The sequence below is a fragment of the Entelurus aequoreus genome, linkage group LG09, assembly GCF_033978785.1.
Source record: "Entelurus aequoreus isolate RoL-2023_Sb linkage group LG09, RoL_Eaeq_v1.1, whole genome shotgun sequence".
NCBI classification, from domain to species: Eukaryota; Metazoa; Chordata; class Actinopteri; order Syngnathiformes; family Syngnathidae; genus Entelurus; species Entelurus aequoreus.
The window spans coordinates 3,831,237-3,856,236 of NC_084739.1; the positions used below are offsets into that span (position 1 = coordinate 3,831,237).

General features: G+C 41.8%; 1 protein-coding gene across 3 annotated transcripts in view; it reads right to left on the minus strand.

Moving 5' to 3' along the window:
• The window catches only part of oprm1 (opioid receptor, mu 1), a 40,911-nt gene that overhangs the window by 3,704 nt on the left and 12,207 nt on the right, over nucleotides 1-25,000 (minus strand). For 2 of the 3 annotated variants that reach the window (XM_062057582.1, XM_062057583.1), the window contains exons 2-3: nucleotides 5,125-5,474; nucleotides 1,367-1,542 (exon numbers count right to left, since the gene is read on the minus strand). In XM_062057582.1, the coding sequence (XP_061913566.1) occupies nucleotides 1,367-1,542; nucleotides 5,125-5,474 (526 nt within the window). The remainder of the gene's footprint in view (nucleotides 1-1,366; nucleotides 1,543-5,124; nucleotides 5,475-25,000) is intronic. The other variant, XM_062057581.1, reaches the window with a different exon arrangement.

A 25,000-nucleotide genomic window follows, 5' to 3' on the forward strand; every position in this document is an offset into this window, starting at 1 on the left:
TAAACCACAGCAAACCTTATCAATTATTGAGGGGCTGGGATAGTCAAAGATCATCTATACGTCAGGAGTGCTCGGCTGTTTTTACCAGTCCACTTCAAAATCACCACTCAAAGATCCTCTATTTAACAGCAGCACCGCTGTTTTAGACGTTTGCTACAAAATTGCAAGTCAAAGATCCTCTATATGACGGAGGCACTCTGCTGTTTTAAGGAAGCAAATTCAAAGTCTCTAGTCAAAGATGCTCTATGTGACAGATTCACTCTATTATTTTTAGAAATCTACTGCAAAGTCATGACACAAATATTCTCTAAATGAAAGCAACACTGCAGTTTTAGACATTTACTACAAAATTGCAAGTCAAAGATCCTCTATATGACAGAAGCACTGCTGTTTTCAAAATGTAATGCAAAGTCATGAGACAGAGATCCTCTATATGACAGAAGCACTGCCGTTTTAGACATTTACTACAAAATCACAAGTCAAAGATCCTCTATATGACAGAGGCACTCGGCTGTTTTAAGGAAGCAACTTTAAAGTCATTAGTCAAAGATCCTCTATGTGACAGATGCACTCTATTATTTTTAGAAATCTACTGCAGTCATGACACAAAGATCCTCTATATAAAAGCAACACTGTTGTTTTATACATTTACTACAAAATTGCATGTCAAAGATCCTCTATATGACAGAAGCACAGCTGTTTTAGACGTTTGCTACAAAATCACAAGTCAAAGATCCTCTATATGACAGAGGCGCTCTGCTGTTTTAAGGAAGCGACTTCAAAGTCTCTAGTCAAAGATCCTCTATGTGACAGATGCACTCTATTGCTTTTAGAAATCTACTGCAAAGTCATGACACAAAGATCCTCTATATGGAAACAACACTGCTGTTTTAGACGTGTACTACAAAATTGTAAGTCAAAGATCCTGTACATGACAGAAGCACTGCTGTTTTCAAAAATATAATGCATAATCATGAAACAAAGATCCTCTATATGACAGAAACACTGCTATTTTTGGGAATGGACATTGCAAAAGTAGAATATATTTGACATGATTGAAGCACTCTGCTGTTTTTAGGAATGTACAGCAAAATGCTAGTCAAAGATCCTCCATGTAACAAATCCTTCTAGTGTTTTCTATGAATGCACTTGAAAGTTCATTTTCAAAGATCCTCTACATGACAGAAGTGCAAAAGTCAAAGATATTTTAGATGATTGCTGCAGTTTTTAGGGATGTAGTACAAACATGCTAATCAGAGATGCAAAGATCCTCACGACAGGAGCGCTCTGCTGTGTGGTTTTTCCTGACGAGGTCACACCTGGGTGAGACACAAAGTGTGGAGGTGGCCTCAAGAGCCTGGCTCACCTGCGAGCCGGAGAGCATGCGCACGCTCTTGAGGCGCAGGATCATGAGGCCGTAGCAGACGGTGATGATGAGGACGGGCATGATGAAGGCGAAGATGAAGACGCAGATCTTCAGCATGGTGTCCCAGTACCAGGACGGCGGTGGAAACAGCAGCTTGCAGTCCACGATGCTGGAGGCTGACACACACACACACACACACACACACACACACACACACACACACACACACACACACACACACACACACACACACACGGGTGGTACTTGAGTGTGCTAGTTTGGTGTGGTACATTATTAATACTGCTACTTCGGATAATTTCAACAAACAATTCTCAAAACAGCCCACTACCTATAATATGGGCTTTTTAAACATAAGATCATTATCTTCCAAAACGTTATTAGTTAATGAAGTCATTAGAGATAACAAACTTGACGTCGTTGGTCTCGCCGAGACCTGGCTCAAACTGGACGATTTTTTTGCGCTAAATGAGGCATCTCCTCCTAACTATACCAATACACATGTTGCCCGTCCTCTTAAAAGGGGAGGGGGTGTCGCACTAATATACAATGAAAACTATAATCTTACACCTAACCTAAATAATAAATATAACTCGTTTGAGGTGCTCACTATGAGGTTTGTCTCACCGCTGCCTCTCCACCTGGCTGTTATCTACCGCCCCCCTGGGCCCTATTCGGACTTCATCAGTGAATTCTCAGAGTTTGTTGCTGATCTAGTGACGCACGCCGACAATATAATCATAATGGGGGACTTTAATATCCATATGAATACCCCATCGGACCCTCAGTGCGTGGCGCTCCAGACTATAATTGATAGCTGTGGTCTTACACAAATAATAAATGAACCCACGCATCGCAACGGTAATACGATAGATCTAGTGCTTGTCAGGGGTGTCACCACCTCTAAAGTTACGATACTCCCGTACACTAAAGTAAAGTCTGATCATTACCTTATAAAATTCGAAGTTCTGACTCATTGTCAACAAACTAATAATAATAATAACTACTATAGCAGCCGCAACATTAATGCTGCCACAACGACGACTCTTACTGACCTACTGCCTTCGGTAATGGCACCATTCCCAAATTATGTGGGCTCTATTGATAACCTCACTAACAACTTTAACGACGCCCTGCGCGACACCATTGATAGTGTAGCACCGCTAAAGCTAAAAAGGGCACCTAAAAGGCGTACCCCAGGGTTTACAGAAGGAACTAATGACACTCAACTCTACATGCCCCTAAAGCTGACCAACACGCCAGATTGTAGTCAGCTGGAGGCGTGTCTTTATGAAATTAAACAATGGATGTCCGCTAACTTTTTGCAACTCAACGCTAAGAAAACGGAAATGCTGATTATCGGTCCTGCTCAACACCGATATCTATTTAATAATACCACCTTAACATTTGACAACCAAACAATTACACAAGGCGACTCGGTAAAGAATCTGGGTATTATCTTCCACCCAACTCTCTCGTTTGAGTCACACATTAAGAGTGTTACTAAAACGGCCTTCTTTCATCTCCGTAATATCGCTAAAATTCGTTCCATTTTGTCCAAAAGCGATGCTGAGATCATTATCCATGCGTTCGTTACATCTCGTCTCGATTACTGTAACGTATTATTTTCGGGCCTCCCTATGTCTAGCATTAAAAGATTACAGATGGTACAAAATGCGGCTGCAAGGCTTTTGACAAAAACAAGAAAGTTTGATCATATTACGCCTATACTGTATATACCTTTATATATATACATATATACCTATACTGGCTCACTTACACTGGCTTCCTGTGCACTTAAGATATAAAATACTACACGGTCAAGCTCCTGCCTATCTTGCCGATTGTATTGTACCATATGTCCCGGCAAGAAATCTGCGTTCAAAGAACTCCGGCTTATTAGTGATTCCCAGAGCCCAAAAAAAGTCTGCGGGCTATAGAGCGTTTTCTATTGGGGCTCCAATATTATGGAATGCCCTCCCGGTAAAAGTTAGAGATGCTACCTCAGTAGAAGCATTTAAGTCTCATCTTAAAACTCATTTGTATACTCTAGCCTTTAAATAGACTCCCTTTTTAGACCAGTTGATCTGCCGTTTCTTTTCTTTTCTTTTCTACTGCTCCCAACCCGGGGTGGACCGCTAGCCTGTTCATCAGATGGGGACATCTCTACGCTGCTGACCCGTCTCCGCTCGGGATGGTTCCTGCTGGCCCCACCATGGACTGGACTTTCGCTGATGTGTTGGACTTTCACAATATTATGTCAGACCCACTCCACATCCATTGCTTTCGGTCTCCCCTAGAGGGGGGGGGGGGGTTACCCACATATGCGGTCCTCTCCTAGGTTTCTTATAGTCATTCACATTGACGTCCCACTGGGGTGAGTTTTCCTTGCCCGTATGTGGGCTCTGTACCGAGGATGTCGTTGTGGCTTGTACAGCCCTTTGAGACACTTGTAATTTAGGGCTATATAAATAAACATTGATTGATTGATTGATTGATACTTTAGTGTGGTACTTTAGTGTGCCAGTTTAGCGTGCTAGTTTAGTGTGCTAGTTTAGTGTGGTACTTTAGTGAGGTACTTTAGTGTTCTAGTTTGGTGTGGTAGTTTAGTGTGCTAGTTTGGTGTGCTGGTTTAGTGTGGTAGTTTAGTGTGGTACTTTAAAGTTAAAGTTAAAGTACCAATGATTGTCACACACACACTAGGTGTGGTGAAATTTGTCCTCTGCATTTGACCCATCACCCTTGATCACCCCCTGGGAGGTGAGGGGAGCAGTGGGCAGCAGCGGTGCCGCGCCCAGGAATCATTTTTGCTGATTTAACCCCCAATTCCAACCCTTGATGCTGAGTGCCAAGCAGGGAGGTAATGGGTCCCATTTTTATAGTCTTTGGTATGACTCGGCCGGGGTTTGAACTCACAACCTACCCATCTCAGGGCGGACACTCTAACCACTAGGCCACTGAGTAGGTAGTGTGGTAGTTTGGTGTGGTAGTTTAGTGTGGTACTTTAGTGTGCTAGTTCGGTGTGCCAGTTTAGTGTGCTAGTTTAGTGTGCTAGTTTAGTGTGCTAGTTTAGTGTGCTAGTTTAGTAGGCTAGTTTAGTGTGCTAGTTTGGTGTGCTAGTTTAGTGTGCTGCTGTTTTTGAGGATTTTCTGCAGCTAGTCAAAGATCCTCTACAATATATGACAGGAATGTGTTGCTGTTTTTGAGGATTTTCTGCAGCTAGTCAAAGATCCTCTACAGTATATGACAGGAATGTGTTGCTGTTTTTGAGGATTTTCTGCAGCTAGTCAAAGATCCTCTACAATATATGACATGAATGTGTTGCTGTTTTTGAGGATTTTCTGCAGCTAGTCAAAGATCCTCTACAGTATATGACAGGAATGTGCTGCTGTTTTTGAGGATTTTCTGCAGCTAGTCAAAGATCCTCTACAATATGTGACATGAATGTGCTGCTTTTTTTGAGGATTTACTGCAGCTAGTCAAAGATCCTCTACAATATATGACAGGAATGTGTTGCTGTTTTTGAGGATTTACTGCAGCAAGTCAAAGATCCTCTACAGTATATGACAGGAATGTGTTGCTGTTTTTGAGGATTTACTGCAGCTAGTCAAAGATCCTCTACAGTATATGACAGTAATGTGTTGCTGTCAGTGAGGATGTTCTGCAGCTAGTCAAAGATCCTCCACAGTATATGACAGGAGGTCTCCCCACAATGGCGGTCAAAGATCCTCTATACGTACGCGTGACATGGGTGGAGGCCAAGAAGATGACGGGCAGGCCGATGGCGGACGACAGGATCCAGTTGCAGACGTTGACGATCTTGGCGTTGCGCGGCGTCCTGAAGTCCAGAGCCTTGACGGGATGGCAGACGGCCACGTAGCGGTCGATGCTCATGGTGGTGAGCGTGAAGATGGAGATGAACATGTTGTAGTAGTCGATGGACATCACCATCTTGCACAGGATGTCCCCAAAGGGCCAGGTGCCCATCAGGTAGTTGACGCTCTGGAAGGGCAGCGTGCTGGTGACCAGGGCGTCGGCCAGCGCCAGGTTGAAGATGTAGATGTTGGTGGCCGTCTTCATCTTGGTGTACCTGCCATGCACACACACACACACACACACACACACACACACACACACACGCTTTTTAGCAGCCACATCATCTTCTCATCTTTTGGATGTATGTGTGTGTGTGTGTGTGTGTCTGTGTGTGTGCGTGCGTGTGTGTGTGTGTGTGTGTGTGTGTGTGTGTGTGTGTGTGTGTGTGTGTGTGTGTGTGTGTGTGTGTGTGTGTGTGTGTGTGTGTGTGTGTGTGTGTGTGTGTGTGTGTCACTTCCAGAAAACTATTCCCTTAGTTTGCATGTGGAATGCAGTGACTTTTTCAATCCAGAAGATGGCGCCATTATGAGGCACAACAGAGTCGCAGTGCAGTGTCAATACAGCCAGTGAGTGGGCCACACGCTCACTTTAATATTACAACTTTATCTCCGTAATGTGGCAGTTTTATTTCCATTGATATTAGAACTTTATTATTTAAAAATGCAATAATTTATCTGTGAAAATGATTATTTTTTTTAGCCAAATTAAATACATTTATTATTACAACTTTATTGTCATTCAAATGTGACTTTTACGTCCCTCTTACTATTTTATTACTACATCGCAGGATTATAGACTTCAAATATTGATATTGTAATTTTACATCTTTACCTCATAAAACTGGATTTTTATGTCATTTAATTTGAAAACATTATTCTTGAAAAAGTAGTACTTTGGATTGAACCTCCACTATATTCATATTCCACTTTTTACTTTTGCAAAATTCAGCATTTTTCCAAACATATTAAGGAACAAATAATGTTGTGACCTTGAGATGTGGCAACATGCAGGTAAGAGTCTTTTAAATATAACAATGTAGTGCAGCAGGGGAGTGCACAGGAAGCACACGGAAGGCTTGCATGTCTGTCAGTGTTACAAACTGTCAATGCATGTATGTTGCTGTGCTTCCTGTGCACTCCCCTGTTGCACTAGGTTGTTATAATTCAAAGAGTGCACGTCGCCTGCCGTCTCTACATCTCGCAGTGAAAAAAAACTCGAGTCTCTTTGTGTCCAAGACTTTTTCCACATAAAAGACTTCAAACGTCCACAGCATGAAAACATGTTGTTTGCAAACAGGAGTGCAGTACAATTATGAGTAAGAGCACTCAGGAAGTACTTCACAATAAAATGTGTTGAAGGGCTCCTCTTCCCGTGAAAAGTGCTTTTTGGGCGGGAGCATGAAGGTCAGAGATGAGAAGGTTCAGTACGAGCAAGTACACACTTTGTACTTCAAGTACTGCACAATGTTGCTGCAAGTACACACTTTGTACTTCAAGTACTGCACAATGTTTCTGCAAGTACACACTTTGTACTTCAAGTACTGCACAATGTTGCTGCAAGTACACACTTTGTACTTCAAGTACTGCACAATGTTGCTGCAGTGCAGGACAGCAAGTACTGTGAAAAGTACACACTTTGTACTTCAAGTACTGCACAATGTTGCTGCAAGTACACACTTTGTACTTCAAGTACTGCACAATGTTTCTGCAGCGCAGGACAGCAAGTACTGTTAAAAGTACACACTTTGTACTTCAAGTACTGCACAATGTCGCTGCAAGTACACACTTTGTACTTCAAGTACTGCACAATGAGACCAGGCAAGTACACAAGTGTCATCTTTGATTAATCACTTTTAGGAAACTACTGTATAACATTAGTCAAAGATCCTCTATATGACAGGATTATGCTGCTGTTTTTAACCACCAACTGTAAAAAAAATAAAAAAATAAAAATAACAAAAGCAACTCAAAGATCCTCTTTATGGCAGAATGGGTCTGCTTTTTTTCAGCAACTACTGTTAAAACATTAGTCAAAGATCCTCTACAAGACAGGATTATGCTGCTGTTTTTAACTACCAACTGTATAAAAAAAAAAGCTAGTCAAAGATCCTCTATATAACATATATAGACTTAGATTTAGTCATAGACTTAGACTGGTCACATCTAGTCTTAGACTTAGATTGGTCACATCTAGTCTTAGACTTAGATTGGTCACATCTAGTCTTAGACTTAGATTGGTCACATCTAGTCTTAGACTTAGACTGGTCACATCTAGTCTTAGACTTAGACTGGTCACATCTAGTCCTAGACTTAGATTGGTCACATCTAGTCTTAGACTTAGATTGGTCACATCTAGTCTTAGACTTAGATTGGTCACATCTAGTCTTAGACTTAGACTGGTCACATCTAGTCTTAGACTTAGATTGGTCACATCTAGTCTTAGACTTAGATTGGTCACATCTAGTCTTAGACTTAGATTGGTCACATCTAGTCTTAGACTTAGACTGGTCACATCTAGTCTTAGACTTAGATTGGTCACATCTAGTCTTAGACTTAGATTGGTCACATCTAGTCTTAGACTTAGATTGGTCACATCTAGTCTTAGACTTAGATTGGTCACATCTAGTCTTAGACTTAGATTGGTCACATCTAGTCTTAGACTTAGATTGGTCACATCTAGTCTTAGACTTAGATTGGTCACATCTAGTCTTAGACTTAGATTGGTCACATCTAGTCTTAGACTTAGATTGGTCACATCTAGTCTTAGACTTAGATTGGTCACATCTAGTCTTAGACTTAGATTGGTCACATCTAGTCTTAGACTTAGACTGGTCACATCTAGTCTTAGACTTAGACTGGTCACATCTAGTCTTAGACTTAGACTGGTCACATCTAGTCTTAGACTTAGATTGGTCACATCTAGTCTTAGACTTAGATTGGTCACATCTAGTCTTAGACTTAGATTGGTCACATCTAGTCTTAGACTTAGATTGGTCACATCTAGTCTTAGACTTAGATTGGTCACATCTAGTCTTAGACTTAGATTGGTCACATCTAGTCTTAGACTTAGATTGGTCACATCTAGTCTTAGACTTAGACTGGTCACATCTAGTCTTAGACTTAGATTGGTCACATCTAGTCTTAGACTTAGATTGGTCACATCTAGTCTTAGACTTAGATTGGTCACATCTAGTCTTAGACTTAGATTGGTCACATCTAGTCTTAGACTTAGATTGGTCACATCTAGTCTTAGACTTAGATTGGTCACATCTAGTCTTAGACTTAGATTGGTCACATCTAGTCTTAGACTTAGATTGGTCACATCTAGTCTTAGACTTAGATTGGTCACATCTAGTCTTAGACTTAGATTGGTCACATCTAGTCTTAGACTTAGACTGGTCACATCTAGTCTTAGATTTAGACTGGTCACATCTAGTCTTAGACTTAGATTGTTACATATTGTCCTAGACCTAGTTTAGATGGTCACACTCCCTGAGGTTCTCAGAGCTGGAGTTGGTTGATAAGGTTCTAACAAGTCAGAGCTGTACTTTGACCCAAGACCAGAAGAAGACCTGTACAAAAGGAGAAATGTTTTAAAGTATTTTCCCTGAGCAAGAGGAAGTCAGTGCAGTGACCTGAGCACTGGACTAATATTGTTGTATTTCTTGGTTCTAGTCAGGACTCGAGCAGCAGCATTTTGGATGCTTTACAGCTGGTTTAGAGAGACAATTTGTGAGAGAAGATATTTTCTCTGAGAATGACACAACAATTCTTCTGGTTCTGTGGTGTCTCCGACACCTGGTCCGGGTGAGGTGGACTAGTTCTTTTGGTTCTGCGGTGCCTCCGACACCTGGTCCGGGTGAGGTGGACTATTTCTTCTGGTTCCGTGGTGTCTCCAACACCTGGTCTAGGTGAGGTGGACTAGTTCTTCTGGTTCCGTGGTGTCTCCAACACCTGGTCCAGTTGAGGTGGACTAGTTCTTCTGGTTCCGTGGTGTCTCCAACACCTGGTCTAGGTTAGGTGGACTAGTTCCAATCAGAACTACATTTAATGTGGATGCAAGTCTCCTAACAAGTCTGAGGTCAAGACCTAACATAGGAGGAAGTAAAGTTGTTCCAGAGCTGGTGCCAGTAAGATGGTCTCCCTCAGTAAGATGGTCTCTCTCAGTAAGATGGTCTCTCTCAGTAAGATGGTCTCCCTCAGTAAGATGGTCTCTCTCAGTAAGATGGTCTCCCTCAGTAAGATGGTCTCTCTCAGTAAGATGGTCTCCCTCAGTAAGATGGTCTCCCTCAGTAAGATGGTCTCTCTCAGTAAGATGGTCTCCCTCAGTAAGATGGTCTCTCTCAGTAAGATGGTCTCCCTCAGTAAGATGGTCTCCCTTAGTAAGATGGTCTCCCTCAGTAAGATGGTCTCCCTCAGTAAGATGGTCTCCCTCAGTAAGATGGTCTCTCTCAGTAAGATGGTCTCCCTCAGTAAGATGGTCTCTCTCAGTAAGATGGTCTCCCTCAATAAGATGGTCTCTCTCAGTAAGATGGTCTCCCTCAGTAAGATGGTCTCCCTCAGTAAGATGGTCTCTCTCAGTAAGATGGTCTCCCTCAGTAAGATGGTCTCTCTCAGTAAGATGGTCTCCCTCAGTAAGATGGTCTCTCTCAGTAAGATGGTTTCTCTCAGTAAGATGGTCTCCCTCAGTAAGATGGTGTCTCTCAGTAAGATGGTCTCCCTCAGTAAGATGGTCTCCCTCAGTAAGATGGTCTCTCTCAGTAAGATGGTCTCCCTCAGTAAGATGGTCTCTCTCAGTAAGATGGTCTCTCTCAGTAAGATGGTCTCCCTCAGTAAGATGGTCTCCCTCAGTAAGATGGTCTCTCTCAGTAAGATGGCCTCCCTCAATAAGATGGTCTCTCTCAGTAAGATGGTCTCCCTCAGTAAGATGGTCTCTCTCAGTAAGACGGTTTCTCTCAGTAAGATGGTCTCCCTCAGTAAGATGGTCTCCCTCAGTAAGATGGTCTCCCTCAGTAAGATGTTCTCTCTCAGTAAGATGGTCTCCCTCAGTAAGATGGTCTCCCTCAGTAAGATGGTCTCCCTCAGTAAGATGGTCTCTCTCAGTAAGATGGTCTCCCTCAGTAAGATGGTCTCCCTCAGTAAGATGGTCTCTCTCAGTAAGATGGCCTCCCTCAATAAGATGGTCTCTCTCAGTAAGATGGTCTCTCTCAGTAAGATGGTCTCCCTCAGTAAGATGGTCTCTCTCAGTAAGATGGTCCCCCATAATAAGATGGTCTCTCTCAGTAAGATGGTCTCTCTCAGTAAGATGGTCTCCCTCAGTAAGATGGTCTCTCTCAGTAAGATGGTCTCCCTCAGTAAGATGGTCTCTCTCAGTAAGATGGTCTCCCTCAATAAGATGGTCTCTCTCAGTAAGATGGTCTCTCTCAGTAAGATGGTCTCCCTCAATAAGATGGTCTCTCTCAGTAAGATGGTCTCCCTCAGTAAGATGGTCTCCCTCAGTAAGATGGTCTCTCTCAGTAAGATGGTCTCCCTCAGTAAGATGGTCTCCCTCAGTAAGATGGTCTCTCTCAGTAAGATGGTCTCCCTCAGTAAGATGGTCTCCCTCAGTAAGATGGTCTCTCTCAGTAAGATGGTCTCCCTCAATAAGATGGTCTCTCTCAGTAAGATGGTCTCTCTCAGTAAGATGGTCTCCCTCAATAAGATGGTCTCTCTCAGTAAGATGGTCTCTCTCAGTAAGATGGTCTCCCTCAGTAAGATGGTCTCTCTCAGTAAGATGGTCTCCCTCAGTAAGATGGTCTCCCTCAGTAAGATGGTCTCTCTCAGTAAGATGGTCTCCCTCAGTAAGATGGTCTCCCTCAGTAAGATGGTCTCTCTCAGTAAGATGGTCTCCCTCAATAAGATGGTCTCTCTCAGTAAGATGGTCTCCCTCAGTGGTTTCACTTCCTGCTAACAAGCTCAGTTTCTTCATTAAATTCCAATGAAGTTTGTTTGTTGTTTGTCATTTTGATTTGAGGAGGGAGGCTCACAGCAGCATGTTGACTCTGATTGTCTCGTTAAAGTCTTTTAATGTCTCCCCTAAGTCCTCCTTCCTATTTCCTCTCTCCTTCCATCCTCCACCACGCTGCGACACCACCACCACCACCACCTCCACCGCCACCGCGCTGCGACACCACCACCACCACCACCACCACCACCTCCACCGCCACCGCGCTGCGACACCACCACCACCACCACCACCACCACCACCGCCACCGCGCTGCGACACCACCACCACCGCCACCTCCACCGCCACCGCGCTGCGACACCACCACCACCACCACCACCACCACCACCACCACCACCTCCACCGCCACCGCGCTGCGACACCACCACCACCACCACCACCACCGCCACCGCGCTGCGACACCACCACCACCGCCACCACCGCCACCACCACCACCACCACCTCCACCTCGCTTCTTTGCAACACATCCTTCTGCTTTTCAACTCATCTCTCTCAACTTTCACTTCCAAAGACTTGAAATGGTCCTGAAAAACAACACAACACTCCTGTCTAGTGGAGGGATGCTGTTTTTGCACAAGAACAGCCACGCGGTCTTCTCACATAAAGGATCTTTGAGTAGCATTTTTCAGTAGACTCCCAAGAAAATGGCAACAACAATAAAAAAGCCTAAATCAAAGATCCTCTATAATAAAGGGGTAATCTGCTGTTTACTCTGGATTCTACTGAAAAATGTTAGTCAAAGATCCTTTATGTGACAAGAATGCGTGTCTGTTCTTGTGGAACTACTGCAAAAACAGCAAGTCAAAGATCATTTCTATGACAGGACTGTTTTTGAAGACCAATTGCAAACATGCAAGTCAAAGATCCTTCATATCACATGAGTGTTTTGCTGTTTTTAAGATCCTACAACAACAATAAAAAAAAAGTAAATCAAAGATCCTCTATAATACAGGAGTAATATGCTGTTTACTTGGGAGTTGAAATGAAAAATGCTACTCAAAGATCCTTTATGTGACAAGAATGCATGGCTGTCGTTGTGGAACTCCTGCAAAAACAGTGAGTCAAAGATTATTTCTATAACAGGACTGTTTTTCAAGACCCATTACAAAAAATGCAATTTTAATTGTATTTTTTAAATGTAATGTACATTTCTATTTATGCCTTCATTTTTTGGACTTTGTTTGATGGAGTTGTAGGAGCTTCTTGCAGCTGCTAGAGGTCATGTGACTCCAACAAAGATCATTGATCCTGAAGATGGTGCATACTAACCACTATTTCACCAGACAAATAAGGTCCACATGTGGACCTTATTTGTCTGGTCTAGAATCACATTGTGGACCTTATTTGGACTCACATTAGTGCAGCACTCCGACTCATCTGTCATTCACAAGGAAAAGGGAACTCTGCTGTCACACACACACACACACACACACACACACACACACACACACGCACAAACACACACACACACACACACACACACACAAAAGGTGGACAATGGAGTTTCTCAGGCTGAACATCAAAATGTTCCCTTAGAAAAAATTTACGGCAACGCTCTCGCCGCAACATTTTTTTACAGCAACACTCCCGCTGCAAAACTCTCACAGCAACACTTTCACCGCAACATTCTCACAACAACACTCTCGATGCAACATTCTCAAAGCAACACTCTCACCGCAACATTCTCACAGCAACACTCTCGATGCAACATTCTCAAAGCAACACTCTCACCGCAACATTCTCACAGCAACACTCTCTATGCAACATTCTCACAGCAACACTCTCTATGCAACATTCTCAAAGCAACACTCTCACCGCAACATTCTCACAGCAACACTCTCGATGCAACATTCTCAAAGCAACACTCTCACCACAAAATTCTCACAGCAACACTCTCACCGCAACATTCTCACAGCAAAACTCTCGGTGCAACATTCTCACAGCAACGCTCTCGCCGCAACATTCTCGCAGCAACGCTCTCGCCGCAACATTCTCGCAGCAACATTCTCGCTGCAACATTTTTTTACAGCAACACTCTCACCGAAACATTTTTACAGCAACGTTCTCGCCGCAAACTCTCCCAGCAGCACTCTCGGCACAACATTTTCACAGCAACACTCTCGCCGCAACATTTTTTAAAAGCAACACTCTCGCTGCAACACTCTTGCTGCAACATTATCACAGCAACACTCTTGCCAAAACATTCTCACATAAACGCTCTCGCTGCAACATTCTCACAGCAGCACTCTCGTCGCAACATGGTCACGGCAACACTCTCGCCGCAACATTTTTTAAAAGCAACACTCTCGCTGCAACATTCTCAAAGCAACATTATCACAGCAACACTCTTGCCAAAACATTGTCACATAAACGCTCTCACTGCAACATTCTCACAGCAGCACTCTCGTCGCAACATGGTCACGGCAACACTCTCGCCGCAACATTTTTTAAAAGCAACACTCTCGCTGCAACATTCTCAAAGCAACACTCTCGCTGCAACACTCTTGCTGCAACATTGTCACAGCAACACTCTTACCACAACATTCTCACATAAAAGCTCTTGCTGCAACATTGTCACAGCAGCACTCTTGTCGCAACATGGTCACGGCAATACTCTTGCTGCAACATTCTCACAGCAACACTCTCGCCGCAACATTCTCACAGCAAGGCTCTCGCCCCAACATTCTCACAGATACGCTCTCGCCCCAACATTCTCACAGCAACGCTCTTGCTGCAACACTCTTGCCGCAACATTCTCACAGCAACACTCTTGCTGCAACATTCTCACAGCAACACTCTTGCCGCAACATTCTCACAGCAAGGCTCTCGCCCCAACATTCTCCCAGCAGCGCTCTCGCCGCAACACTCTCACTGCAACATTCTCACAGCAACACTCTTGCCGCAACATTCTCAAAGCAACATTCGATATTGTTGTGTAGTTACTCTACATGATGTTGAGTGACAGTTGTGTCATATCAAGTATGTTGTGTAGTTACTCTACATGATGTTAAGTGACAGTTGTGTCATATCAAGCATGTTGTGTAGTTACTCTACATGATGTTGAGTGACAGTTGTGTCATATCAAGTATGTTGTGTAGTTACTCTACATGATGTTGAGTGACAGTTGTGTCGTATCAAGTATGTTGTGTAGTTACTCTACATGATGTTGAGTGACAGTTGTGTCGTATCAAGTATGTTGTGTAGTTACTCTACATGATGTTAAGTGACAGTTGTGTCATATCAAGTATGTTGTGTAGTTACTCTACATGATGTTGAGTGACAGTTGTGTCATATCAAGTATGTTGTGTAGTTACTCTACATGATGTTGAGTGACAGTTGTGTCGTATCAAGTATGTTGTGTAGTTACTCTACATGATTTTGAGTGACAGTTGTGTCGTATCAAGTATGTTGTGTAGTTACTCTACATGATGTTGAGTGACAGTTGTGTCATATCAAGTATGTTGTGTAGTTACTCTACATGATGTTGTGTCATATCAAGTATGTTGTGTAGTTACTCTATATGATGTTGTGTCATAGAAAGTATGTTGTGTAGTTACTCTACATGATGTTGTGTCATAGAAAGTATGTTGTGTAGTTACTCTACATGATGTTGTGTCATATCAAGTATGTTGTGTAGTTACTCTACAGGATGTTGTGTCATATCAAGTATGTTGTGTAGTTACTCTACATGATGTTGAGTGACAGTTGTGTCATATCAAGTATGTTGTGTAGTTACTCTACATGATGTTGCGTGACAGTTGTGTCGTATCAAGTATGTTGTGTAGTTACTCTAAATGATGTTGTGTCATATCAAGTATGTTGTGTAGTTACTCTACATGATGTTGTGTCATAGAAAGTATGTTGTGTAGTTACTCTACATGATGTTGTGTCATAGAAAGTATGTTGTGTAGTTACTCTACATGATGTTGTGTCATAGAAAGTATGTTGTGTAGTTACTCTACATGATGTTGTGTCATATCAAGTATGTTGTGTAGTTACTCTACATGATGTTGTGTCATATCAAGTATGTTGTGTAGTTACTCTACATGATGTTGAGTGACAGTTGTGTCATATCAAGTATGTTGTGTAGTTACTCTACATGATGTTGTGTCATAGAAAGTATGTTGTGTAGTTACTCTACATGATGTTGTGTCATAGAAATTATGTTGTATAGTTACTCTACATGATGTTGTGTCATATCAAGTATGTTGTGTAGTTACTCTACATGATGTTGTGTCATAGAAAGTATGTTGTGTAGTTACTCTACATGATGTTGTGTCATAGAAAGTATGTTGTGTAGTTACTCTACATGATGTTGTGTCATAGAAAGTATGTTGTGTAGTTACTCTACATGATGTTGTGTCATATCAAGTATGTTGTGTAGTTACTCTACATGATGTTGTGTCATATCAAGTATGTTGTGTAGTTACTCTACATGATGTTGAGTGACAGTTGTGTCATATCAAGTATGTTGTGTAGTTACTCTACATGATGTTGTGTCATAGAAAGTATGTTGTGTAGTTACTCTACATGATGTTGTGTCATAGAAATTATGTTGTATAGTTACTCTACATGATGTTGTGTCATATCAAGAATGTTGTGTAGTTACTCTACATGATGTTGTGTCATAGAAATTATGTTGTATAGTTACTCTACATGATGTTGTGTCATATCAAGTATGTTGTGTAGTTACTCTACATGATGTTGTGTCATAGAAAGTATGTTGTGTAGTTACTCTACATTATGTTGTGTCATATCAAGTATGTTGTATAGTTACTCTACATGATGTTGTGTCATAGAAAGTATGTTGTATAGTTACTCTACATGATGTTGTGTCATATCAAGTATGTTGTGTAGCTACTCTACATGATGCTGTGTCATATCAAGTATGTTGTGTAGTTACTCTACATGATGTTGTGTCATAGAAAGTATGTTGTGTAGTTACTCTACATGATGTTGTGTCATAGAAAGTATGTTGTGTAGTTACTCTACATGATGTTGTGTCATATCAAGTATGTTGTATAGTTACTCTACATGATGTTGTGTCATATCAAGTATGTTGTGTAGTTACTCTACATGATGTTGTGTCATAGAAAGTATGTTGTGTAGTTACTCTACATGATGTTGTGTCATAGAAAGTATGTTGTGTAGTTACTCTACATGATGTTGTGTCATATCAAGTATGTTGTGTAGTTACTCTACATGATGTTGTGTCATAGAAAGTATGTTGTGTAGTTACTCTACATGATGTTGTGTCATAGAAAGTATGTTGTGTAGTTACTCTACATGATGTTGTGTCATAGAAAGTATGTTGTGTAGTTACTCTACATGATGTTGTGTCATAGAAAGTATGTTGTGTAGTTACTCTACATGATGTTGTGTCATAGAAAGTATGTTGTGTAGTTACTCTACATGATGTTGTGTCATAGAAAGTATGTTGTGTAGTTACTCTACATGATGTTGTGTCATAGAAAGTATGTTGTGTAGTTACTCTACATGATGTTGTGTCATAGAAAGTATGTTGTGTAGTTACTCTACATGATGTTGTGTCTAAACACATTGCTTGTGTTGCTAACTATGCTTTGTCAACATATTTAAGTAGACACACATTTGTGTGAGTCAGCAGTTTTTCCAAGTGTGTTTGACTGCATTTACTCGCCCTCTTCCTCTCTCTCCCTGCCATTACAAATAACTGCTGCTAGTTTAGCAGGGTTTTCTTTATTTTTGTGAGGCCGCTAGTGCCTCCTGCTTCCTAACACAAAATAGATGAAAATGAGGAACTATTTCATCATTAAATGTGCTTTTTATGGATAAAAGTCTCCAATGTACTCCAAGGCAGTGAACTATTTTGTTGTCGCGACTATAAATAGTAACATTTGGATGTAGGTTTGTTATAAGTACACCTCTGCATAACATTGTAACATAAACATGAATACATGAACAGGGCTGTCAATGAGCACATGAACTACTGTTACCAGTTCTAGACAAGAAGAGGATTTAATGATGACATTCGTACGTAGGGCTCCTTTAAAAGTGTCTTCTTTGGTCGATGACTTCAGGCTGTTTGGGAAGAAAAAGCTGATGACATCATCTTCTTCTGATGACATCATCTTCTTCTGATGACATCATCTTTTTCTGAGGTCATCAGCACAATGTCAGCGGTGGCAAGAAAACAAAGTGAGGCTGCCATGGCAACAAGGTCGGAGGTCTGCCTCGGGAGTTGCTGTGCAGAACACCTGTGCACTCTGACCCTGGACCTCCACCTGTGCTGCTAGCACCATACAGGTGTCACCAGGCCAGGTGATCTCCACCTGTGCTGCTAGCACCATACATGTTTCACCAGGCCAGGTGATCTCCACCTGTGCTGCTAGCACCATACAGGTGTCACCAGGCCAGGTGATCTCCACCTGTGCTGCTAGCACCATACATGTTTCACCAGGCCAGGTGATCTCCACCTGTGCTGCTAGCACAATACAGGTGTCACCAGGCCAGGTGATCTCCACCTTTGTGCTAGCACCATACAGGTGTCACCAGGCCAGGGGACCTCCACCTGTGCTGCTAGCACCATACAGGTGTCACCAGGCCAGGTGATCTCCACCTGTGCTGCTAGCGCCATACAGGTGTCACCAGGCCAGGTGATCTCCACCTGTGCTGCTAGCACAATACAGGTGTCACCAGGCCAGGGGACCACCACCTGTGCTGCTAGCACCATACAGGTGTCACCAGGCCAGGGGATCTCCACCTGTGCTGCTAGCACCATACAGGTGTCACCAGGCCAGGTGATCTCCACCTGTGCTGCTAGCACCATACAGGTGTCACCAGGCCAGGGGATCTCCACCTGTGCTGCTAGCACCATACAGGTGTCACCAGGCCAGGTGATCTCCACCTGTGCTGCTAGCACCATACAGGTGTCACCAGGCCAGGGGACCTCCACCTGTGCTGCTAGCACCATACAGGTGTCACCAGGCCAGGGGATCTCCACCTGTGCTGCTAGCACCATACAGGTGTCACCAGGCCAGGTGATCTCCACCTGTGCTGCTAGCACCATACAGGTGTCACCAGGCCAGGGGATCTCCACCTGTGCTGCTAGCACAATACAGGTGTCACCAGGCCAGGTGATCTCCACCTGTGCTGCTAGCACCATACAGGTGTCACCAGGCCAGGTGATCTCCACCTGTGCTGCTAGCACCATACAGGTGTCACCAGGCCAGGTGATCTCCAACCGGGCTGCTAGCATCATACAGGTGTCACCAGGCCAGGTGATCTCCACCTGTGCTGCTAGCACCATACAGGTGTCACCAGGCCAGGTGATCTCCATGATCCCCTTTTTTTACCATTTTAAAAAAAAATGTCCCTCTTTCCCAGGAATTCCCAAATTTCCATGAAATTCCCATTGAAAAGAATGAGACATTTTTCAAAGTTCCACAACTCCCACATTTTTTCTCCGATTCAAACTGTTCCAACTCCAAAATATTCAGCCTGTCCAGGAAAGGTGTGCTCTCTTCCAACAATTATTTAAAAAATTCCCGGATTTCCCAGAATTCCCAGTTTGAAGGACATTTTCCCCATTCAAAATGAATGATCCATTTTTCAAACGTCCACAATTCCCACATTTTTCAAGCTATTCAATTAATTCCACCTCAACACATTTAACTCATCCTGGAAATTCAAACAAGCATTTTTCCACGTTCAACAAATTTCCAGGAATTCCTGTTTTTTTCTAACCTTATTTACAACCTTTTTTAGTGCGATGACTCCTTTCACATTTTTCAACCCATTTCAAGTGTTCCACCGTCAAAACATTCCTCTTAGTCAGGACAAAAAAACAAGTTGGTTTAAAAACTTGAACATTTCCCGGTTTTCCGGAAATTCCGTAATACCATTTTTCAATTAAAAAACGGTTACTACTTCAACATTTCTTGACCGATTGAAAGAAGTCCGACACCAACCAATTCAGCTCATCCAGGACATTCATGCTCCTAATCATTTTACAAAAAAATCCTGTTTTTCCCAAAAATTCCCACATTTCCAGGAAGTTCCCATTGAAATGAATGGGACTTTTTTCCAAGTTGCACAATTCCAAAATTTTTCCAGCTATTGAAAGCATTCCAACATGAACACATTCCACTCATCCTGGACATTCAAACTAACACTTTCCCAACTTCCAAAACAAATTCCATTTTTTCCTGGAAATTCAAAGCCTTCCAACATTGAAACTATTCTTACATCCTGCCAGCATTTCAGTTCCACTCCAGCCTCCCCACTCGTCTAGTTGCAGTCAGCTGTTGTTGATACTGGCTCTGCAAAGTCTATTGAAGAACATCCTGGTGAGTCAACACCTGTCAGCGTTTGGACCTCCACCAAGTCTCTTCTTCTGCTTTGCCTCAGTGTATCGGCGACCAGCCTGCCAACACTCAGCAGCAGTCCCAAACAAAGATGTGTCAAGACAAGGTAAACAAGGAGCTCTTATTTGGAAGAAGTGTGCAGCGTGAGTCTGCCTAGCGTATTTCCTCTGGCATAAACAACAGGAGGGCTCGTGGAAACGTCGAGATGAGAGCGAGCAGAGCTTACGCCATTTAATTCCTTAGCAATGCATTATTTCTCACCAAGCAGCATAACGAGCATGCGGCCTAAAGCCAAATATCTCCCACAGCAAGATCCCAATAATTAGTACTCATGACCTCAAGTCTTAGATGTTATTGTTCACACAAGCAATTAAATGACAACTGTTGCTAACCAAAACATCTCCTGAGGCACGCTGGATCATATGGCCGTCCCCATAATGAACTGATGATGACCTCAGTTTGTAGATAATGTTGTTCACACAACTGTGATGCACCTGCTGAGATAACCGAGCTAGCATCTAGCCAAAAGCACAATAGTCTTTCCTTATCAAGACAAACAAAACTTCTAAAAACTCGATTAATTAATAGGAATTAATTTATTTTCCAGACTATAGAGTGCACTGGGATATAAACCACACCCACTAAATTATAGAATTATTTTTTTATGTTTGTGTCCAGACCCGGCCTGCTGACTGCCAAGGTCGAACATCGAGTGCTGTGACGCAGACAAAGCAGAAACAGGGCGATATCACGAGTGTCAGCACATTTCCATTTCATGAATAATCATACATTGTGTCTAACTGGGGCTGCTGAAATGACCCCCCTTCCTTCAGAAGCAGCCTCAGTGATGTAACCAGGGACCTCCCAAATAAATAGAGGAGCACGTGGGCTGTGCCTTAGAGCCTAGGTTGGAACTGTAACTAAGTGTACAGCTCAATACGTCTCTCCTCATTGAGTAAAATTGAACTCTGTCTCTGCATGATTCCTTGCTTCTTGTCTGTTTAATAGATGTCATCAGTGTTTGAACCTGACAAGAGGCAAGGTAGCTAACATGTAGCCAAAAGCACAATAGCCCTTAAAAGGAAAACAACTGAAAATAAGTAAATGATAAAGCCAAAAGCAAAATACCACCCCTTCCTCTTCAAGAAAAAAAACAAGGCAATAACTTGATTAATTGATAGTAATTATGTCAGTTTGTAGTTAGATGCTATTGTTCACATAGTGCTAATAAACTGTGTTGTCAACCAAAACAGCAGCACCTACAGGGGTAATGTAGCTAGCATGTAGCCAAATGTACAATCTTCTTAACAAAGAAGATTTCATTAACCACATTTGTAGTTGCTACCATTGACACAAGTACATCAAAGGTTGCTAGCCAAAACAGCAGCACTTATTGAGGCAACGTAGCTAGCATGTAGCACAACAACACAATGGCCACGCCTTCCTTCTTAAGACAAAAACATGTTCATTAATGGTAATGATGTCAGTTGGTAAATGCTTTTGTTCACATGAGGATATTACAAGTTGGTTGCTAGCCAACACAGCAGCACCTACTGAGACAACGTAGCTAGCACGTAGCCAAAAAGGACAATTGCTGTCCTAACTTAGTTGATTAGTAGTAAACATTTCAGGTTGTTGCATTCCAGGATGTTCTTCAATAGACTTTGCAGAGCCAGTATCAACAACAGCTGACTGCAACTGGACGAGTGGGGAGGCTGAAGTGGAACTGAAATGCTGGCAGGATGTAAGAATAGTTTCAATGCTGGAATGCTTTGAATTTCCAGGAAACACAGAATTTGTTTTGGAAGTTGGGAAAGTGTTAGTTTGAATGTCCAGGATGAGTGGAATGTGTTCATGTTGGAATGCTTTCAATAGCTGGAAAAATGTGGGAATTGTGCAACTTGGAAAAATGTCCCATTCATTTCAATGGGAACTTCCTGGAAATGTGGACATTTTGGGGAAAAACAGGATTTAAAAAACAAAATATTAGGAGCATGAATGTCCTGGATGAGCTGAATTGGTTGGTGTTGGACTTGTTTCAATCGGTCAAGAAATGTTGAAGTAGTTAACAGTTTTTATTTGAAAAATGGTATTACGGAATTTCCGGAAAACCAGGAAATTTTCAAGTTTTTAAACCAACTTGTTTTTTTGTCCTGACTAAGAAGAAGGTTTTGACAGTAGAACGCTTGAAATGGGTTGAAAAATGTGAAAGGAGTCATCGCACTGAAAAAGGTTGGGAATAAGGTTAGAAAAAAAACTTGAATTCCTGGAAATTTGTTGAACGTGGAAAAATGGTTGTTTGAATTTCCAGGATGAATTGAATGTGTCGAAGGTGGAATGAATTGAATAGGTAGAAAAATGTGGGAATTGTGCAACTTGGAAAAATGGATCATTCCTTTTGAATGGAGAAAATGTCCCTAAAAACTGAAAATTCGAGGAAATCTGGATTTTTTTTGTTAATTGTTGAAAGCGAGCACACCTTTCCTGGACAGACTGAATGTGTTGACGTTGGAACAGTTGGAATCGGATAAAAAATGTGGGAGTTGTGTAACTTTGAAAAATGTCTCATTCTTTTCAATGGGAATTTTATGGAATTTTGGGAATTCCGGGGAAAGAGGGCCTTTTTTTTTTAAATGGTAAAAAAAAAATCGAATTTTCTGAATGGTTGGTGCTGGAATTTTTCAAAACAGTCGAGAAATGTTGGATTAGTAACATTTTTAATTGAGAAATAGTATTATGCAATTCCTGGAATTTCAGGAAAACCAGGAAATTTTCAAGTTTTTAAACCAACTTGTTTTTTTGTCCTGACTAAGAGGAATGTTTTGACAGTGGAACGCTTGAAATGGGTTAAAAAATGTGAAAGGAGTCATCGCACTGAAAAAGGTTGGGAATAAGGTTAGAAAAAAAACTTGAATTCCTGGAAATTTGTTGAACGTGGAAAAATGGTTGTTTGAATTTCCAGGATGAATTGAATGTGTCGAAGGTAGAATTAATTGAATAGGTAGAAAAATGTGGGAATTGTGCAACTTGGAAAAATGGATCATTCCTTTTGAATGGAGAAAATGTCCCTAAAAACTGAAAATTCGAGGAAATCTGGATTTTTTTTGTTAATTGTTGAAAGCGAGCACACCTTTCCTGGACAGACTGAATGTGTTGACGTTGGAACAGTTTGAATCGGATAAAAAATGTGGGAGTTGTGTAACTTTGAAAAATGTCTCATTCTTTTCAATGGGAATTTTGGGAATTCCGGGGAAAGAGGGACATTTTTTTTTAAATGGTAAAAAAAAAATCGAATTTTCTGAATGGTTGGTGCTGGAATTTTTCAAAACAGTCGAGAAATGTTGGATTAGTAACATTTTTAATTGAGAAATAGTATTATGCAATTCCTGGAATTTCAGGAAAACCAGGAAATTTTCAAGTTTTTAAACCAACTTGTTTTTTTGTCCTGACTAAGAGGAATGTTTTGACAGTAGAACGCTTGAAATGGGTTAAAAAATGTGAAAGGAGTCATCGCACTGAAAAAGGTTGGGAATAAGGTTAGAAAAAAAACTTGAATTCCTGGAAATTTGTTGAACGTGGAAAAATGGTTGTTTGAATTTCCAGGATGAATTGAATGTGTCGAAGGTAGAATTAATTGAATAGGTAGAAAAATGTGGGAATTGTGCAACTTGGAAAAATGGATCATTCCTTTTGAATGGAGAAAATGTCCCTAAAAACTGAAAATTCGAGAAAATCTGGATTTTTTTTGTTAATTGTTGAAAGCGAGCACACCTTTCCTGGACAGACTGAATGTGTCAGGCTTGGTAAAAAGGATAGGACTCAGATGCAGAGTAGGGAACTTTGACAGGTTTTTATTTTGACAACTTCCTTTCACCTCCAAAGTAAAGGAATACAATATCTATATTAACAAAAAAACTAATCGGCGAAAAAGGCTCCAAAAAAATAGGAACAACCGAAAATCACTCAGAACGGAGGAAAACACAAAAGCAAAGACAAACTATAATTAGCGCCGTATATGCTATAAAATGTATTAACAAAAAAATGCTCCAACAGGAGGAAGAAACAACAGTTATGAAAAATTCTACACTATCTAATCTAATAAAGTTTAACAAAAATAGTCACTCAAAAATTTGAGGAAAGAATGAAAAATAACTGATAACTCACCACTTCGGCTGAATGAACTTAATAACAAAAATCACTCTGCTGAGGAGGAAGAAAGGAAAACTCAAAATAGCCACGAAGGGATTCAGGATGAAGGAACATAAGCAGGAGACAAGGCAAGGCATGCACATTGACATGGAAGCTAGAGAGCACGAATGAACGAGACAATCTGGCACAGACCAAAGGGAGGAGTGGGCTTATAAGAGACATGAGGCTAATCGGGAACAGGTGGAAACAATCAGGGAACAGGATGACGTCAGACTGATGACACAAAAGGAAGGGCAAGTGAGCTGAAACGAGAGGAGAGTTACTTTTCAAACTAAAACATGCAAATCACAAGACAGAAAAAACCAAGACAAGACGTCCTCACAGAATGTGTTGACGTTGGAACACTTTGAATCGGATACAAAATGTGGGAGTTGTGGAACTTTGAAAAATGTCTCATTCTTTTCATTGGGAATTTTAGGGAATTTTGGGAATTCCGGGGAAAGAGGGACATTTTTTTTTAAATGGTAAAAAAAAAATAGAATTTTCTGAATGGTTGGTGCTGGAATTTTTCCAAACAGTCGAGAAATGTTGGATTAGTAACATTTTTAATTGAGAAATGGTATTATGCAATTCCTGGAATTTCAGGAAAACCGGGAATTTTTCCAGTTAAAAAAACAACTTGTTTTTTTTGTCCTGATTAAGAGGAATGTTTTGATGGGGAAAATGCGTTGGAAAATGTGGAAGGAGTAGTCGCAGAAGGAAGTGGTGATGTCGCTTCTCTCTCCAAACACCTTCCAGCGTTTCCATGGTAACACTCTCCACTACACACACCTTTTCTCCTCAGTGCGTTTTTATGCATCCCCGACGTGTTTGCTTCTTCTTGCACTAAACAGCCTTGCAAACACTCAAGTGGTGGACTTCCAGCCTGGAGGCCCCATGCTGGTCTTGGATCTTCACTAGGAGAGGTCTCAACACCATTAGCCTGGAGGCCCCATGGTGGTCTTGGATCTTCACTAGGAGAGGTCTCAACAACATTAGCCTGGAGGCCCCATGGTGGTCTTGGATCTTCACTAGGAGAGGTCTCAACAACATTAGCCTGGAGGCCCCATGGTGGTCTTGGATCTTCACTAGGAGAGGTCTCAACACCATTAGCCTGGAGGCCCCATGCTGGTCTTGGATCTTCACTAGGAGAGGTCTCAACACCATTAGCCTGGAGGCCCCATGGTGGTCTTGGATCTTCACT